This window comes from Manis javanica, chromosome 5, assembly GCF_040802235.1.
Source record: "Manis javanica isolate MJ-LG chromosome 5, MJ_LKY, whole genome shotgun sequence".
In the NCBI taxonomy this organism is placed as follows: domain Eukaryota; kingdom Metazoa; phylum Chordata; class Mammalia; order Pholidota; family Manidae; genus Manis; species Manis javanica.
Genome location: NC_133160.1, coordinates 168,978,568 through 168,997,380, shown reverse-complemented (window position 1 = coordinate 168,997,380; position 18,813 = coordinate 168,978,568). Strand labels below are relative to the sequence as shown.

The 18,813-nt window shown below is 53.1% G+C and overlaps 2 protein-coding genes across 3 annotated transcripts in view; both read left to right on the top strand.

Annotated features, from left to right (window-relative positions):
- JAKMIP1 (janus kinase and microtubule interacting protein 1) overlaps window positions 1–4,931 on the top strand; it is a 135,518-nt gene extending 130,587 nt beyond the window's left edge. For both annotated transcript variants that reach the window (XM_036991153.2, XM_036991147.2), the window contains 3 exons: window positions 156–221; window positions 2,669–2,713; window positions 3,868–4,931. In XM_036991153.2, the coding sequence (XP_036847048.2) occupies window positions 156–221; window positions 2,669–2,713; window positions 3,868–3,897 (141 nt within the window). In that variant the 3' untranslated portion in view covers window positions 3,898–4,931. The remainder of the gene's footprint in view (window positions 1–155; window positions 222–2,668; window positions 2,714–3,867) is intronic.
- A 70-nt stretch (window positions 4,932–5,001) lies between these two features.
- The window catches only part of C5H4orf50 (chromosome 5 C4orf50 homolog), a 125,010-nt gene continuing 111,198 nt past the window's right edge, over window positions 5,002–18,813 (top strand). The window contains exons 1-4 of the mRNA XM_037027249.2: window positions 5,002–6,143; window positions 10,039–10,438; window positions 15,052–15,190; window positions 18,027–18,596. Coding sequence (XP_036883144.2) covers window positions 10,143–10,438; window positions 15,052–15,190; window positions 18,027–18,596 — 1,005 coding nt within the window. The 5' untranslated portion in view covers window positions 5,002–6,143; window positions 10,039–10,142. The remainder of the gene's footprint in view (window positions 6,144–10,038; window positions 10,439–15,051; window positions 15,191–18,026; window positions 18,597–18,813) is intronic.

Here is an 18,813-nt window from a genome sequence, read left to right as displayed (position 1 = left end):
CGTGACTTGGGTGCATGTAGAAAAGTGAGTCAAGCTGCCCACTGAGTATATAGATGCTTCATTGCTTATGTGCTACACCATGGTAGGAAATGAAAGGTAAAGTTTTGAATCTAGAAATGTTACTTGTCCTGATACATAACCTACTGTGTTTTCAGAGAATCCGAGAACTGGAGGATAAGCTGGAGGCCCAGAAGCGCCACCTGAAAGAACTGGAGGAGAAGGTAGGTGGCCAGGCTCGGGCCCGTCATGGGCTTCTTTCCAGGAGGTGTTAGCACGAAACCTTCTCTCCCTCCTGCCAGTGTTCTGATGCCCCAAGACAAGGCTGCGTCCCCAGCCCTCCCTTCCCTGCCCCATCCCCATCACCCCGCCCCCCAGCAGTAAGTAGCTCCTTCAAGCACTTCTCTAAGGAAGAAAAGTACAGTTTGGGACCAACTGTCTGTGGGGTGGCATGGGGGCATGTCTCCTTTTCCTCACAAAAGACCTTCCGCTGAAGCCCTCTGACACTACCTCACTAGGAAAAATGAAGCGACCCTTTTTTTGGAGTGATAAGTCACGTCAGACTGTGGTTAGGCTGGCGACACACACTAGCCACAGACATTGGTTATCTCCCATGGACTCATTTACCTTGAATGACTCCTATATGCCCCAAACTGTGGGTTCTTGGAAGTCTCTTCCCTCCCAGAAGCAAGCCAGGCTGACCTGTCACAGGTTGACACCAAGCCCCATCTATCTTTCTAGGGTATTTCCATTTTAGGGGTGAGAAAACTGAGCCTGAGATAGAGTCAGACATGGTCCCTGATCCCACAGCTTGGAAGGGATAGCTGGGGTCTCCAGGAACCTGCTGCCCACATCCTGACAAAGACATGTGAGTCCTGCTTGGGACCCTGTGTGCACCATCTTTGTCGCAGCACTTACCATCTCCCGTATGTCTGCTTGGGGACAGGGACCAGCTTTTATTCATGCCTTCATTCAAGACAGTTCTGGCTAGAGAGCAGGGCAGCATCACATGTTTGTGGGCAAGTAACAGCCGAGTAGAGAGAGAAACAGTAAGCATTCTGTGCACAGAGGCGAGCCCCTGTGTGTGCAGCCACTGCGGGGAAGAGTGGTAAGACGCATTTGGGGGCGTCAGGTGTCTGAGAGAGGAAGCCAGCCCATTCCACAAAGTAGGAACAAAGTCACAGGAGTCGCCCGAGGACAGATTTCAGGACTATCTAAAACTAGGGTGACAGCCCCTGCCTGTCCTGGAGGGAATCAAACACAGTGAGCCCGAAGGGACAGGCCAGCTCTTCAGATGCGACACCAGTGTCAGGAGCCCGCCCGCAGGCGGGTTGAATCCACCGGCAGCCCAGTGTCTCCGGCCTGCACCTCCAGGAGTGTCCTCAGGGGGGCAGCAGAGAGTCGCGGCTGGAGGCCCCAGGGCAGGGGTTTGGGGCGGGTGTTCCAGCCAGATCCGTGGCGGCCCCCGCGGGAATTCCGGTCCCAGTGGATTCCTAAATCAGACGGGAGAGGCTCACCCATGAAGACCTCACTGGCTATGCCCTTGGTCCGGGAGAGAAATGTCTGAATCCTCTTTCTGGCTCTTTTTCACTCTTTCCTCAAAGAAAACGTGTGTGGATTGGTCTATCTGCTTTTGTCACAGAAGGGAGTTGCCGAGGCTGGCACACAGAGCAGATGGCCTCCTGTAGGGCCAGAAACACCCAAAGATGTGTGCACCCACGTCAGCATGTCCCCGCCACGGGCACAGCCGGCCTGTGCTGCTGGAAGAGCGACTCCAGCGCCATTGTCAGGGGGCTTTGTCCTGGCCAACCCCCTCCCTGCCGCACCCCACTGGGTGGTCTGCACAAGTCCTCCGCCCCCAAACCCCCAGGCCTGTTTTCCCACTTGGGAAATGAAGAGCTGGGTGATTGCACAGGCCCCTTCTAAGCTCTGACTTACGATGATTCTAAAATTTGTTTGAAAGTTGGCTGCTGTCCGTTTGGATTTTAATTTTTAAATTAAAAGTTATTACCATGTTTTGGATAAAAAAAAAAAGATAATTATTTTCCAGAGTCTCAGATGATGTCAAAATCTACTTTCAAACTGACCTGTATAATTTTTCCTTCCTTTAAATCCCTTCTCCCTCCCCTCCCCCCAACTCTTGGGCTTGTTTTTCTTAAACTAATCAAATGGTCCAGAAGATTTTTAAACAGGGACTTCTCTTGGGAGAGCAGGTCCTGGCAGGGATGGTGCAGGGGGAGGTGTAACGGGCTGGACGGGGTAACCTGTGACCCCGAGTGGGGCCTCCGTGACCCTTGTGTGCACAGCGCTTGCTGGAGCAGCCATGATCAGAGGGCCCCTCCTCTCCTTATAAGGCGTCCTGCCAAAGTGCTGCAAGAAGGCCTCATCTCAGCACCAAGGAGCCCTGGTGCACGGTGTCAGTCCCTCCATCTGAGTTAACGAGGTGTTTGGGTAGTGCACAGGGACACCCCACCCTGACCGGGTGCAGCCTGCTCCTGAAGCCCATTTACTCCCTGTTTCTCCTTCTGAACCTGGGGTTGTAGTTCTTGTAAAATGCTGTCCTTGTCCATACTACATAATCTCACATCTTTTTTTCCTTTCTTTTCTTTTCCCTCATTTTCTTTTGGTCTTATTTTATAGTTTCTGTTCCTTTTTTTGTTTTTCTCACTAGCATTCATTCTGTGGCCTTGATGACTTCAGTGAGCCAAGAACTCAGGTTGGTATCCTTTCATTTTCATGGATAAAAGTGGTGATTTTCCAAAAAGGGAGCAGTCTTCCCGACGCTAATGTGACATTCCCTGAGCGACAAGGGGCCGCGGAGGGCGGCCTGGCGGCTGACTCCTCAGCTCTCTGGCCCATTGGGCTGGGGGCGTGGGCAGCCTGGGGTCCCTGGGAAGTCCTACCCCTGGGAAGCAGGTCAGGAGAGCTCGCTGTGAAAGGACAGTGGGGCCCTGGCTGCTTCCCACTGTATTTCATCTTGAAAAGGGCAAAGATTCTTTCCATTTTGTCCTCAGTTTCTGGTGGTTTACTTGGCCTGTAGGTCAGTAAGGCCTCTGTAGGGTCCTGACCATAGTGGGCTCCCGGGGTCAGAGGTCTGCAGGAGCAGGAAGCCGCAGCACAAGTCCAGGACCTGCATGAAAAATGCCCAGGAAGCCTGTGTAAAGAGCCCCCGGCTCTGTGCTCCTCCCGGTCCCCTTGCCCCTGACCCCGAAGCCTGGCTTTGATGTCTGCGCCACGCTCGGGGACCTTCCGGTGGAAGCCGTAAGCATTTGGTCCTCTGATCACTGGGCGCTGGGCGGCCCCAGGACCCTGCTCTTCCCCAGCTTCCTGTTTTGGCACCAAGTCCTTGCCCTTCTCTCTGCTCTGATTGCCCCCCTTGGGGCTTGGGGCCGATGGGTCTCCCAGGGCCTCTAAAGTCTAGACTTCTGGCCTTGAATCCTGCTGAGAGCAGTGTGAGCTCTGGGGGTGCCTGCAGTGCTCCCTGGCTGCCTGGATCCCCTGTCCTGGTCCTGGTGTCATTGCCCTGAGCCGAGCCCTGTACGCACAGCCCTTGCCTTCCATCTTCTGTGTCCCTGGGCCTCGGCCAGTGCCTGGCACAGGCTGGTGCTCGTTCAGATTTGTGCGGTGAGTAGAGGAATGATTCCAGGTCTCATCAGATTGGGAGTGGAGCAGCCATCGGTGGTGGGGGTGCTGCCCGGAGGACAGGGACCCTGCCTAGCCTGTCTTCTCCTCCACTGGATTGCTGGGGAGACGCCTCAGGACGTAGTTCAGGACAGCAGTGGGGGTAGGGAGGCCGATGATCTAGGGGCTTTTCCCACCATTTTAACCCTTAGTTCTTGAGTCATTTCAAACTATTTTTTAATCTTACAGGATAGGAAAAGAGTTTATGGAATAAACTGAGTCCCTACAGCAACCCCAACCCCATTGAAACCAAAATTCAGCAGCAAAGGAAGCTATTCCAAGCCCAGAGACTGAAATCAGAATTCACGTGTACTTGGCGACAGCCTGAAGGGGAGGCCTTGTGGACCTGTGGCTGGGCCCTGGCTCGGAGGGGCTGAAGGAGTTCTGCAGGGACCATGGGGATTTTGTCAAGCTCGGGGCCACATCTGAGTCCCCACTGGCACTTGCAAGAGCCCAAGGGGCAGAGACCTGAACAACAGGAAACTAAGTGCCATTACGGGAACCTGAGTTGCCAGAGAGCCACCGCACTGTCTGGGCCCGGCCAGAGTCCTTGGCCCTCTTCTGCCTGCCCTCCCGGGCCACAGTGGCACACCTGGCTGAACACAGACCCGTGTACTCGTGTCTCCAGAACTGTGCTCTGTGCATCTGGAATCTGTCGGCCAGAGTGACTTACAAATGTCCTTATGATCTGAACCCAAAGTCAAGCCCCAGCCAGCAAAACCTTCCAGATCCACATGCAGCTGGACTCAGCATCTGGCAGCCAGCAGGAGAGAGCAGGACGCTGCTGAGGGGCTGGAGCCCTGCCCACTGCAGAGGGAATACCCCAGGGGCCACAGATTTCTAAGGGGGAAGCCACAGGATCCATCCCTTTCGCAGGCATGACACGGCACACGTCCCAGAGCATGACTGTCCCTGGGGCTGTGCGGAATGAGGACTGAGAGGCGGACGCAGCCCTGACTAGACCATGCTTGGGCCGTCTTACATCTTGGTTGTGGTTTGCAGGAGGCTGTCCAGGAAGAAATGGTGGCCACTGAAGTGCCCTTGGAGCGCGTGCGGGAACAAGGCCCCTTCCAAAGCGTCTGAGACCAGGTCTGCTCTCTTACAGTCATGGAGAAGGAAGGAGCCCTTCCTGATCTCGGGAGACTGGCCCCTGAGCCAAGCCTCCCAGGAGATGGGGTGCGGCAGCCAGAGGGCAGGGCACCAGTCGGTCAGAGTCAAGCCCAGGAGGGAATCCTGGAGAAATGAAGTTACTTTTGGATGTTTTTGCTGTTGTTATTCATGGGTGGGTGGGAGGGGGGCATCCCCAGAAGAGGCACCCGTCCTCTCCCAAACTTTTGGAAGGAGTCAGAATATATCAAGTGAAATAGATGATAGTGAATGTGAAAGAAGGGGTGACAGTGTCTATGTTGAAGAACCTGATGAGGGCAAGGATGGGGTGACCCCAAGGATGGGGAGAGTCCCTGCTCCGTGTTTTTTGGGCTGCAAGAGCAATCCCCTTATTTCTAGTGGGAAGAACCTTCAGAGAAAACTAAAATTACTGTGATTCAGACCACTGAGGGATCCGTGGGGGAGGGAACCCAGAAGAGGGGCTGAAAGTTCTTAGAAGGGCAAATCCCAGGATGAAGAAGGACATGATGATAAGCACAGAAGGGGCCCCCCAGCCAGATGGGGAGGGACGTTCAAACCAAACCAAAGGATTGGGGGGCTCTCAGCAAGTGCACACCAGGACAATTGAGAAGAGACCATTCTCTTGTGAAGCCTACACTCCAAGCACCTGCTGCACTAGCCTCCATTGACTCACGAACACGTGGTGACCAAATGTGAACAGACTGAAGTTTTGCTTGAAAAAGCAGGCATCTGAGCACTCCAGGTGGGGGTGGGGGTGGGGCAGCAGGCAGCAGGCAAGAATGAAGGGCACATCTGCGCTCTCTGGGCCGAGGAGGCGCACAGAGCACTGCTTTGCTGAATTAACAGGCAGAAGCCCCGGAAGCGCACGTGTCTCCGAGGAGCTGCTCCGCCCGCACGGAGTGTCCATCCTCTCCCAGCTGCAGGAGCGTGCTGGAGGGTGGTCCTCATGCCCTCCTGTCCCTGTCCTGTCTGCTCAGCTCCCCCACCCAGGCAACAGGACAGGAATGGCACTGACTTTGAAGTCAGACCCACCCGGGTTCACTCCCAGCCCGGCTGCGTCCCTCCAGCAGATGCTGGTCAAGTACTTGCTGCTCTGAGTCTTAATTTCCTCCTCTGTGGAGTGGGGGTGATGACTCCCCTGCAACACCTTACAGAAGGCCTTCTTTACACACAACCAGACCTACAAGACTCCTGGGTGCCGGCAGGAGGCACCACAGGCAGCACGCGCTGCTCCCCAGTGGGCGTCCTCCTCAAAGGAGACCATACAGCCAACGCAGGACCGGGAGCCGTTCTCTTTGGCCCCCTGGACACCGCGCAGGTGCAAGGGAATGAGGCAGGTATGCGAGCTGCCCCTGCTTAGAGACCCAGAGTCCCTCATAGGAACACTTAGGATAGTCCCAGACACAGCTTTTACGGTTCCTGTGAGGGACCGGCTTGGTTCCAAGCATCCTTGCACTGAGAGAGCCTCAGAGCTTGGGCAACCCACCAGGAGTGCACTTCTGCTTCAGCCACAGCCCTCCGTGCCCGGGTCAGGTACACGCCTCAGGATTGTGGCCGTTGCCTAGTAACACAGCTGGTGTTCTACGTGTGTGTGGTTTCTAAGGAAGCTGAGCTCTAAGGTCAGCAGAACACAACGTTAATTTCTCATGCAGAAAGGAAAAGGGTTGAGCCCACCCTTCCCCACCACCCTCCCACCAATCTACTGGGAGGATGAACAGAGAGCCTGGGCCAAGTTCTCCTGCATAGGGACAGCCACACAGTGTGGCTTAAATGCATGACCACCCTGACCCCTCACTCCCCCGTGAGGAAAATGCGGAGGGTGGGGCTGTGCTGAGCTGATGCTTCTCGAGTTAGCTCAACCCAGAGGTCCCAGATTTTGTGACTGCGCCCAGCACTGGGGGGCCCTGGAGAGGAGATGTGGGTGCATGCCCTGACCCTCGTAGGGGACTGTGGTTGCCTCAGAGAGTGGGACACCATGCCTTAGCACAAGCTTTAGTGCCTTTCTAAGTGAATTCGTTATCTTTCCTTCCATGGGCCACTCTTGGCCCCCTCCCTGGCCGCCCTCCCACACCGCAGGCTGACGGCCTCACAGTCTGGTTTCCCTCCATGACCAGCTTATGACAGAATCTTGCCTGATGCCCCCGGTACAAACAATGGCATGTTTGTTTTTGTTTGTTTTCTCACATTTTACCAGAACCTGCTGGAAGCCTGCCAGATTGGGTGCGAGGTTTGGGATGCTCTTCCTTGAGGTTGTCTAAGAACCCCTAGGGGCTTCCTTAGACCCAAACTATGCTCCAGATTCCATCTCTGTGGCAGGTGTGGCCATGGCCCTCAGACTGCTGGGCTGGCCCCCTCCCCTTCCCTCCTCCATCTCTCTGGGGTTGCCATTCCGTATGAAGGGCAGACTCCAGTGCCCTACTCTTGGCTAGGGTCTGTACCCCTCCTGTGACCACTCTCAGCCTTGCGGAACCTCTCCTTGTAAGGTCCTGTCCTTACAGCTGCCCTAGGCTAGTCTGTCCCCCTCCCTACCCAGGTCTCCACCCCTGGGATGCCTGCAGGGGTTGATATCCCACAGACAGGCCACGTTCCTGTTTATCTCCCTAAGATGGAGAGGGCTCATTCCAACTGAACCTCAGGATCTCAGTTACTTACCAAAATGAGCCTCAGGACAATTCCCCAGGCTGACGCCTGGGGTGCAAGCACCTCTCTTCACCTGTCCTGGAGGAGGAGAGAGGATATGCCTTCCCTCGGGGCTGCTGTCCTGAGAAGTGGCTGGAATACCTGCTTCCTCCTCCTCACAGACAGGCCATTCAGGTGATCACTTGGCTGCATGCAGCTGTCAGTCACTGCTGCTCTGGGATGCTCTTCAAGCTAATTTCCCTGGGTGGGGCTGTACCAGCCATAGGACCAGGCACCTGAGGGCTCATGACTCATACGGTGGCAGGGAGGGGACTGCTGTTCATCTCCTTTGCAAGGGGCAGAGTTAATTGCCTAAGATCTCGGCAAGCAGGTAGCAGACCTCACAGCCCAGATAGCTGGTCCGGAACCTCACAACGGTGCCTCCACCCATTGCCCCACAGCTAGCGTGCTGCATTTCTGCGTGCTGGGCACTGTGCAGAGCGCTTTGCATAGATTAACTCATTTATCCCTCTGCAGACGTTGAGGCAGGGACTATTTTTACCCACCCTTTCGTGAGAAGTTAAATTAAATAATTTGTCCAGGATGCCACTGAGAAATGATAGAGGCTGGCTTAGAGCCCAGAGTCTGCTGAGATCTGAGTATCTCTGCTGCACCCCCTGAGCCAGCAGGCGCCCTGCTGCCTCTGATGGCGCTGTGTCTGTGTGAGCCCCTGGCCACCCCTACACGTTGGCTTCCCGGAAGGACTGGCATGGGTAAGATGAGATGATGCCCAGGGCATTGACAGTCCCCATGCCTTTTACCCGGCGAGCTCTGGGGCCTTGGTAAACATTTGATGTGCCCAGAGAGGAGGTGTAGAACTTCATTCACTGGAGTGAAGACTTGAGCTTTACCATTGAGAATTTATGACATTCTGATGGTCCTCCCTGGAAATCTTATTTCACCTCTTTGTACGCACAATATTAAGTGTTTAATTCCAAGTGACTCTTCTGTGACTTTTTCGTGCTTTGGGTGAGTTCTGGCATGCTGGCTTGTAAAGCGAGAGGCTTTCATTTGTATTGTATGACGTGTGCAAATGAAACTTTAAAACAAAATCGTTTCCCAACCCAACACCCTCTCCACAAAGGGGACAAGAAAGAGAACAATTTTATTGTTGAATAAGCATCTAACCAGAATGTGATGTGCATCATGGGCAATCTGCTAAGAGATTTGAAAAGACAGAAAGAAGTCTCACCCCTTATTAGCAAAGCAGATAGACCCCATTCCATGACATGTAAACAAGAATTAGTTCTGAAAAAAGAGGAATTGACAGCACCATTTGTTACACATAGGTTACCCCAGATTCCCTTGGCCATTGGGGTGTCCCTCTGGGTTTGATAATTTTTTTATACAAAGGAAAATGGAACTTCTCTATCTGTATGAAAGGACGTGGTTTTGCAGCCTGGAGCCAGGCACCCACTGAAGTTAGCCTCTCACCCTCTCCAGGAACTGGGAGACAGGGATCCTATTTTCCCTGGATATTCACATCACAGACAGACAGAATGTAAGCAAGACATTGTGGGTCAGAAAGCTGGCAAAAGGCTTATTCAGCTTCAGAAGGATTTACATATATTTCTAAGAGATGAAGAAAGAACAAGTTTTCGAAAGTAAATCCTCTAAGGAAAGGGAGAGGGGAAGTCTCTTCCATTTATAAAAGGGAGAATTCAACCTCTTATTTTTAATTTTTCCTTGCCCTGCACTGCTCTGCATCAGGCCTGGTGCTCCGGCATCTCCTCCATGGCCAGCTGCCTCTATTCTTGTGTTGCAAACCACATGCACTGCCCAAGTCCTCATCCTGAGCTTAATGCTACGTGGTTATGGCCCAAGCCGCCTTCTGTCCTCGGCCCTCATTTCGCCTTCCGTGTGTCCACTGGGCGAACCAGACCCAGACCACTCCCACGCCCTTCACCCGCCTGATGTCTCGGGGCTTCTCCTTCCACCCGCCTCTGCCAGTTGCAATCTGTCTCCCCACCATTTCCCCAGCCACTGGCCCCCTCCCCCAGGATGTGTTTCTCTCGCATTCCTCACCTGTGGAGTTTTGGAGACAAACCCAGATTTGAATTTGCACCCTGCCATTTCCCATCTGGGGGCCTGGACAAGCATCTCCACCTCTGTTTCATCATCTGTAAAATGGTCGTGATGCTGCCCGACTCATAGGCTTCCCAGAAGGACTGGCATGGGTAAGATGAGATGGCACCCAGGGCACTGACAGTCCCCATGCCTTTTACCCGGCGAGCTCTGGGGCCTTGGTAAACATTTGATGTGCCCAGAGAGGAGGTGTAGAACTTCATTCACTGGAGTGAAGACTTGAGCTTTACCATTGAGAATTTATGACATTCTGATGGTCCTCCCTGGAAATCTTATTTCACCTCTTTGTACACACAATATTAAGTGTTTAATTCCAAGTGACTCTTCTGTGACTTTTTCGTGCTTTGGGTGAGTTCTGGCATGCTGGCTTGTAAAGCGAGAGGCTTTCATTTATATTGTATGATGTGTGCAAATGAAACCCGAGGCCTCCGCTCATAAATAATCCACCTGTTCTTGCTCTCCTCAAAGGATGTTTTCCTGCACAATCTGAAGGCCCTGCAGCTGCCTTGAAATCTCCAGAAAGTCAGTGTACAAATTCACTTAATTTTATTAAGTCTTGACCCATGTGAACTATGTACGGGATGGAGCCGACAGCTAAAGGACGGACTGAAAAACGCTTCAGCTATGTTGTCAGAGCCCCCAGCAGTGGCGGGTTTGATACAGTGAATGTTGATGTGAAGATTGACACGTCCTGGATATTCCAGGACATAGAAGATGGTGGTGAGGAGCACGGGTGTCCTCCGGAAGAAGCAGCCCGAAGGCTCGGTGTGCATAGAGGGGCGCTCAGGAAGCAGCTGGACTCCTCAGAGCAGAAGCTGTTGCCAGCTGTGGGCAAATCCGTGATGTCGGCGTCCAGGCTGCAGAGCAGGTAACTATGCCATTTGGACCTCTTCTCTGTATACTCCCAGGGGGTCATCATCATGTTAGATGGTGTGTTGCATCATTTCCGTGGCTGAGGAAGCTGGCTCACCTCCGGTCCATCACCTGCTCTCAGTCCCTTCTGTCCTTCCCGTCCTCTGCTCCATGTCTCAGGGGCTGAGCCTGCCAAGCAGTTTCCCAGGCTCCCTTGCGCACTGGCTTCCATCTGCGCCCAGCCAATGGGAGGCACCAAAGGGAGGAGGAAGGGAGAAGTGAGGGTATTTCCCCCTCTCTTCTGCTCTGAGGCTCACCTCCAGCTATGGCTGTCCCTCAGTCACCCCCTCTGCCTCCTGTGGTCCTGCCCCTGCTGGGTGGCCTGGCCCCGGGAACCCAGGACCACCACTTCCTGCCTGTGCGTCCCACCAGCCCTGGGGGCAGAGGTGGCTCCAAGCACTTGGGAATCTCTGGGGTGCCTGACATTTGTCCAGCCTTTCACATCTTCTGTCTCCTTTGTAGCAGATTCTGAAATGTTTCTTGCTGCTAAACTCCCAGGGGTGGGCTCTGTTTTCCTGGGGGAATCAACATGGGCCAGAAGTTGGTCATTTGAGTTTAGATCTCTCTCAAAGATTCAAAGCCCATGTTCTTTCCAGGTCATTTTTTGATACCTAGGCCGGCAGGAAGAGGGGGGGCCTTGTATGCATGTCAGAGGAGAAACAGCGTGGAAATGGAGTACGGCTGTAGCTGGAATCGATTCCAAGAGGCCCACCAATATTCCAGAAGCCTAGTGTCCTAAATCTGTCTGGGGCATCACCATTTTCTTGTACTTTCCTTCACTTTAATAAAATCAAGTCATTAAATGTGTATTTACATGTGCTTTACTTTTTTTCCCTTTATGTGAAACTTCTCACATGAAGAAATTCACGTATCAGGAAAATTATTTTGTTACTCTATGTGATTGTCCATTCACTTACTCCCTTACTCACTCATCACTCACTCACTCATTCACTCACTCACTCCCTTTTCATTCACTCATTCATTCCTTCTCTCACTCATTCATTCATTCTACAACCCACACTTAGCCCCACCCACCAAGAGTCATGTACCAAGTACTATGAGTTGCTCAGGCTACTGTAACAAAGTCCCACAGCCTGGGGGCTTAAATAACAGAAATGCATTTTCTCCCAGTCCTGAAGGCTGGGAAGTCCAAGATCACAGTGTGGGCAGGGCTGGGTCCTTCTAAGGCCTCTCTCCTCGGCTTTCAGATGTCTGTCTTCTCCCTGTGACCTCAGATAGTTGTCCCTCTCTGTGTGTCTATGCCCTAAATCTCTTCTTTTATAAGGACACCAGCTGTATCAGGGCCCACTCTCGTGACCTCGTTTTAACTTATTTTTTGAAGACACTTTCTCCAAATACAGTCACATTCTAAGGTACTGGGGGTTAGGACTTTCACATATGAATTTGGGGGTCACAAATCTGCCCATAACATCATTCGTTGGGGTTGAGAGATGGGGAAGTTGGGGCCCCAGCCCTGGAGATGAGCGTGCAACCCACACATGGTCATGCACTGAAATCTTCCTCCAGAAAGGCTGGCAGTGAATGCCAGAAGGTCAGCAGGCTAGAGGAAGGTGGATGGGAAACCTCTGCCAAAGGAGACTCCCCATGTGAGGGAGGGACGGGGCCCTGGGCACACCCTGAGCAGTGGAGAGGAGGAGACCTCTGCTGCAGGGGCCTGAGAGAGGCCGACCTGGGCCTGCCTGTGGGGAAATGAGGGCTGTACCTTCTGTCCCCTGAGGGTGGGGTGCACCATCTTGCAGGAGCGGGGAGCAGGGAGGGAGGCTGGATCTGTGGCTGGGGTGGAGAAGAAAAAGACGTCAACACTCACCAAGAGCCCACCAGGTGCTGGCTCAGGGCTGGCCCTGCACGTGCGTGCTCCATCATCACGCCCTCGAACCCAGTGACACACAGAGGCTATGACCAACCCCCTTTCCCACGTGGGAAACTGAGGCTAAGAGGATGAAATGCATTATCCAGAGTCACTGAGAACTGAGGCCAGGGTCTGAATATAGATTTCAGGCTGATTTCCCAATGGGTTTGGTCTAGCCAGGGAGGGTAAAGGTTGGTAGCATACATTGGACTTCAGTTAAAGGCTTAAAATTTTAAAGTATTTATAAAAATAATGAACAGCATTGTGAGAAATTTGGGAAATTAAACCCACACCCATTTTCATGACACTTTCATTGCAAATTCATTTCTAATCCAAATGCAATAGGATTACCAATAACTGCACAGGCGTTGAGGGCTCAATCGCTGATAGGCACAGTCACATGCTTGGCATGGATCAAGAGAGTTAATCCTTTAAACAATACTAACAAGGACGTAACAGTGTTATTTTCAATTTACAGGTGGGGAAATCAAGCTGCTGGGTAGTTAAGTAACTTAAGGGTCACAACCCAGCTACGTGGGGAGCTGGGACTCGAACCCAGGCAACCTGCCCAGAACAGTGACTTCAGTCAGGAACAACCACGTTATCCTGCTGCCCCAAGGGGCAAGAGACTTTCACAGCACTCTTCGCAGCCCTGCAAATATTAATATTTTTTAACTCGTCATTAATCAGTGAAAAGTGGTGCTTCAGTGTCTATTTCCTGTTTGTGAGTGTGTTTGTTTCCTATGGCTGCTAAAACAAATCACAATGAACTGGTGACTTAAAACAACACACATGCATTGTTTTGCAGTTCTGGAGGCAGGAGCCCTAAAGCCGGGTCACTGGGCGGGTCAGGGCGTCTGGAGGGCCAGGCTCTCCCCAGTGGCGGTAGTGGGTAGGGGGAATCCGTTTTGTTCCCTTTTCCAGCTTCTATAGCTGCATTCCTTGAATTCCTTGGCTCCTGGCCCCTTCCTTCAGCTTCAAAGCCAGCAAACAGCACCTGCCTCGTGGTCACATGGCCTTCACCTCCTGTATCTAATCTCCTCCCACCTCCCTCTTGTAAGGACACCTGAGATTGCAGGTAGGGCCCACCTGGATAATCCAGGTTCATTTCTCCATCCCAAGATCTTCAGCTTAATCACCCCTACAGTCCCTTTTGCATTTTAGGTAACACCCAAAGGTTGCAGGGATTAGAGGCTGGTTATAATTTAGGGTCTGTTATTCAGTCTGCCACAGTGAGGTCAGTCACTTTCTGCTTAAGGTATAGAAATAATAACAGAATTAAGTATTGTTTTATATTTAATGTTTCAGGCTGGTCTCAAAAACTAAAAAGAGAGACTTTTCTTGTCTCTTTCAGATATCACCACATTTTATACAGTCAGAAGGCACTCAGCCTGACTCTGATTAACCTGGGGCCACGCCTCAGGTTCACTTTGGAAGGAGCTTGATTATAAACCACACAAGAGGGCACACTCCCTTCTGTCACTCCTGAGACTCTCCCCCAGGGTCTCAGAACTAGAGTAGAAGAGGGGGCTCTTGGTCTTATTTTTCATAATAATGCATCATTTTATTTAATCTTCACAACAACTCTCTGAATAAGGGGCAATCATCTCTATTTTACAGATAAAGATACGGAGGGTCATAGTGGTGAACAAGCTCAGTTAAGGCCCCACGGCTGGTACGCGGCAGTCAGGAGGCAAAGACAGGTCCTCAGCCAGGGAGGCAGCGTTTGTCCTCGAGTAGCAGGTCGCCTGACCTGAACTTGGGGAAAGGAGAGGTGCTGCACAGAGCTTGTCCATGTAGGCTGTGAGCACACTTTTCATGTTTCCTGGTTTCCTATAAGAAAGGTAAGATTGGCCCACTAAGGGGATTTGAACTAGGAGAAGAGAGGCCAGACTGTGGTACCAGCAGCCCAGACTTTTCCCTCCAGGCTTCTTTCCATCCCTGCATGCATTTCCTCTCTGTGTAGCTGCGGTCTGTCTGGGTTCACATCCAGTCTGGGTACCACTTTGCATGAGACCCAAGCTCCACCATCTCCCCAGGATAATTAAAAAGTCTTCAGGTCCCTAACTGTTAGACAGGTAGGCTGGTTCCAACTTCGCACTTTTCTAAGTACTACAGAGATGAATTCTTTTATTTGCAGAAACTTTTTTTTATTTTTCCTGAATTTCAATCCTTTCCTCAGAAGAGTTTCACAAGGGCATAGCTCAAATGGGGGGCAACAGAGCACAGCGTCAAAAGCGTGAGTTTGGGAGTCAGACGGTCTGGACTCCAAAATGCTGTGTGACCATGGGCCAGTTGGCTGGCCTCTCTGATCCTCAGTTTCCTTGTGTGTGAAGTAGGGGTAAGGGAATTCATCACAGGCTGGTAACAAGAGGATTACTTGTGACAACGCAGATAAGCGCTTAGCCTACAGGGCTCGGGCTCAGTCCCCTTAGGTGGGACCAGCAGACCTTGGGCACTGGTTTAGGGATAAGGACACCTTAAAAGTACTGATGTGGGTGCATTAGCACTCAAGAGATGTCTCTGAAGTATTTTAGATCATCTTGAAAAAATACGTATGAATGTTTTACAAAATGCAATTTTGTCAGAATGTCAAACTGGCCAAGTGACAAAAAAAAAAGGTTCACCTCGGTGTGTGTGAAAATCTTAGGCCGTGTTTACTACATCCTGAGTAAGCGCCTCCTGCCTCAATGCTACAGAATTCAGGAGCTGGAGCTGTCTGAGAGGGACCTTCTCCAGAGGGTGGACCAGCTGAGCGCCCGCGTGGTCCAGGAAAGAAGCGCCTCTCTCCGGGCCCAGGAGAAGCTGCAAGCACTGCAGGGGGAGCTCGTCAGCCAGGTACTGTTTTCCTTCTCTGCCCAGGTTCCAGCCCAGCAGGGTGACCCCATATATTTGGGCCAGCCCGTGAGAGCCCAGCCAGGGGGTTGGAGGGATCCTAATTCCAATGGAGCAGGCAGGGGCTGTGGGGTCTGTGGCAAGGTCACGTGGCCTCTGTGGGCCTCAGCAGCCTCATCTGTAAGATGGGATCCCCGCGCACTGTGCCAGTGCTTTGGGTGACCTGTGGGGGCTGGGCACCTGCTGGGAGCTCTTGTCAGAGATTCATTCTGTGGCCTTAGTGCCTAATAACAGGAGCTGGCTCTGGCCTAACATGAGCTGATGGGTGATGCAGTGACCCTCCCTCAGGAGCTGTGTGCAGGTGGGGAGACAGGATACCAGTCACTCTACAGCTGGACGCTGGGTGCTGTGAGGGAGACACTGGCACAGCATGTGTGTATGTGGGGGAAGCCATAGAGAATGGAGACATCTGATTTGGGCCTTGTGGGAAGGACATGCGAAGTGTGGGTAACAGCGTGGGCAAAGGCAGGGGCAGGTGGGTGAGCATACCCGGCTCAGAGCAGAGGGTGTGGGCGGGGAGAGGGCACTGGTGTTCCAGAGGGACTGAACCCCAGGGCCACAGTGTGGACCACATTCTGAAGGCAATGGGGCAGGCTCTGTAGGCAGATGCTGGAGGTCAAACCCTGGCCCTGCCACTCACTAGCGAGGGCAAGTGACCTAGGGCAAGTGACTTAACCTCTCTGGGCCTCAGTTTCCTCATCTGTGAAGTGGGATGATGGAGCAGCCACACCATCGGGCCTTGTGTGGGTTGAGTTCGAATGTGTAAACCACTCACAGCAGTAGGCATTTAGACAACATGGGCCGCTTTCATAATTATTAGCCTGTATTGAAATACTCCAGGGGAGAGATGATGAAGGCCAGAGGTAGGGCAAGTTTAGGAATCGGAGGGCAGCTGTGTGCGGCACCAGTGATCCCTGGAAACACTGTTTCCATGGATTGCTGCTTACAGTCCAGTGCAAAGAGTGTCAAGTTGCAGGTTGACTTCCACAGTGGGTGGTGAAATCAATTCCGTGAGTCAAAACCAGCACTTAAAAAGTGGAATTGACTAGGAAACATGAATAGGCACCACATGTATGAAGGGGGGAGCTATTTCATGAAACTTCTGTCTCAGCTGTGCGTGTGTGCATGCGTGTAATGTGCATGGTGCTAAATGTGTTTCTTATAGTGGGGGACAGTTGAACAAGTTCAAGGAACACTGGTTTAGCCAGTGAACTAGAGTGTGGAAAGATAAGGAGTTCAATTAAATTGAAATTAGTCTGAGATGCCAGGAAGACATGTCAGGGCCGTTTTTTCCCCCTTTATATTGAACTCTTCACATGCAAAAAGGCGACTTAATGCTCCTTGGCTGGCGCATCAGCAGCCCCAGAGCTCTGAGCACTAGATGCAGTGGTGGGGTGTGGGATTCCACCAAAAATGGACTCGCTCTGTGGGAATGAGTTTAATAAAAAAAATTTTAGCCATTGCCTATATACATGTCAGATTTCCAAGGTGAGCCAGACACACAGACCTGCAATCATGAGATGTTCACAGTGTGATGGGGAGACAGAGGATGCGGGTGCTTGGCCTAAATCTCTCGCTAGAAGCACCTGCATTTCACAGCACGTTTTGTCAGAGTGCGTGAATGAGTTGTCTATGCCCTTTGCACTTGATAGCTTCCACATGGCAGGTTTACTCAATTGTTGTCAATATTCCCAGCAAGCATTTGCATACAAAGACAGCTCATTTCTGTAGTGATCTGTGGTCATTCTGAAAGCTGATAGAGGCAGATCCGTCTAGGCAGTGCACCGCCGTGTGCCCAGCACCACCGATTACGGGATCCACACCGTCGGGCAGACCAGGGCAGTTTTCCTACCAGGGAATGTGACCCCAGGTTCATCTACCCCATATCCCGCCAGATCAAGCTGTCAAGCCTTCCGAGCTGCTCCCGACTTGCCTGTGTCCTGTTTGCACTTGTGGGTTTGCTCTGGCTTCTGCAAGCTCCCCACATGGAGAAGCAGCGCAGGTACCAGCAGCTGGGAGAGAATTTAGCACAGAGGCAGTTGTACCTGTGTGCTTAAATTAATTCTGAAAATGAGCCAAGGACTCCCATTTCGCAGTGGCTGGGTCACCCCTGCCCAGCTCACTGCATGGGTCAGGGGAAGGCAAGGTTTGAGAACAGGGAGGGTGCTCCAGGGGCTGCAGTGACTTTTAGGCGTGATAAGTTATGCAAGTCACATCCGAGTGTCTGTCCTGAGGGGTCAGCAGTACCTAGCTCCATTCACAGTACTGAGCAGCTGCTATGACCTGGTGGTCCTGTCTCACCAGCCAGAAGCCGAGGCCAGCTGACCCTTGCTGGGCCAAGTATTAATCTTTAGGCACCGGGAAATGGAGAGATGCGGGAGGTCCTGGGGTGGAAGTGGGGAGGCTCAGGGGGTCCAGGCGGACTTTACAAACTGGCGCGGTGGTACTCAGTAGTGGAAGCCCTGGAGCAGCTCAACAGATGCGCACCAGCTGACGCCCATTCTGCCCGCTGCGGTTTCCTTCCCAGGACTCGGGGAGCCCACAGGCGTGCTGGGCCCCTGCTGTGGAGAGCTGAGCAAGACACTCGCCTCCACTGCAAAATCTAAGGGAACGTAAAAAAAAAAAAGCAGTAAGCAAGATAAATAATGTTTTGAAGGAGTATTTCCATGCAAAAAAATCCATGATGAACACAATCCCGAAGTTTACACGACGACAGATCGATGCAAGCGGTGTGCCCCTGGGTGGCTTCCTGACGCCCTCCTCCGCCGCCGACTTGCAGGTTCTGGAGAAGGAGCGCGCGGCCCGGCGGCAGCGAGGGCGGCTGCGGCATCTGCGGGAGCGGCTGCGGCGCAAGGACGCGGCGCTGGGGCGGCAGGCGGCTGCCCTGGAGCGCTGCCGGCGGAGCCAGCAGCGCCAGCTGGGGCTGGTGCGCGAGCAGGAGCGCGGCCTGCGGGCGCAGGTGCAGCGGCTGGAGCTGGGCGTGCGGCGCCTCTGCCGCGCCGCGGGCCTCCTGCTGGCCGAGCTGGCCGCCCCGGGCCCGGCCGGGCTCCCGGTCGCCGTCGACGAGGCCGCGGAGCTGCGCGCCCTGCAGGCGAGGGCTGAGCGCTGCGAGAGCGAGCGGGACGAGGCGGCGCGCCGGCTGCGGGAGCAGCGCGCCCCCGAGCGCCGGCTCCGCGGGCAGCTGGAGGAGCTGCGCTGCCGCATCTATGAGCTGAAGCTGTCGGAGATCGGCCTGCAGGGCCGGGTGGAGGACCTCGCCCAGCAAAACAGGAACCTGCGGCAGGAGCTGGTTGCCCAGGCCCCCAGGGACAGAGCGCCCAGCATCGCCTCTGCTGGTCACTGTAGCCTGGTAAGTGGCCACAAGCCGGGGCACGAGTGATTTATCGCTTTTTTTCTAAAGTTCTGGTACAGCCACTTGCTTAAGTCACTTACTTAATTACTCTTTCAGTGTCCAGTCTTCCTATTCATCTGCCTGTTCCATCCATCCATCCTTCGTCCCATCCAGCCACCTACAACCGTCTGCCCCACGGTCCTACCCATGCACCCTCACCCACCCATTCTCCGCA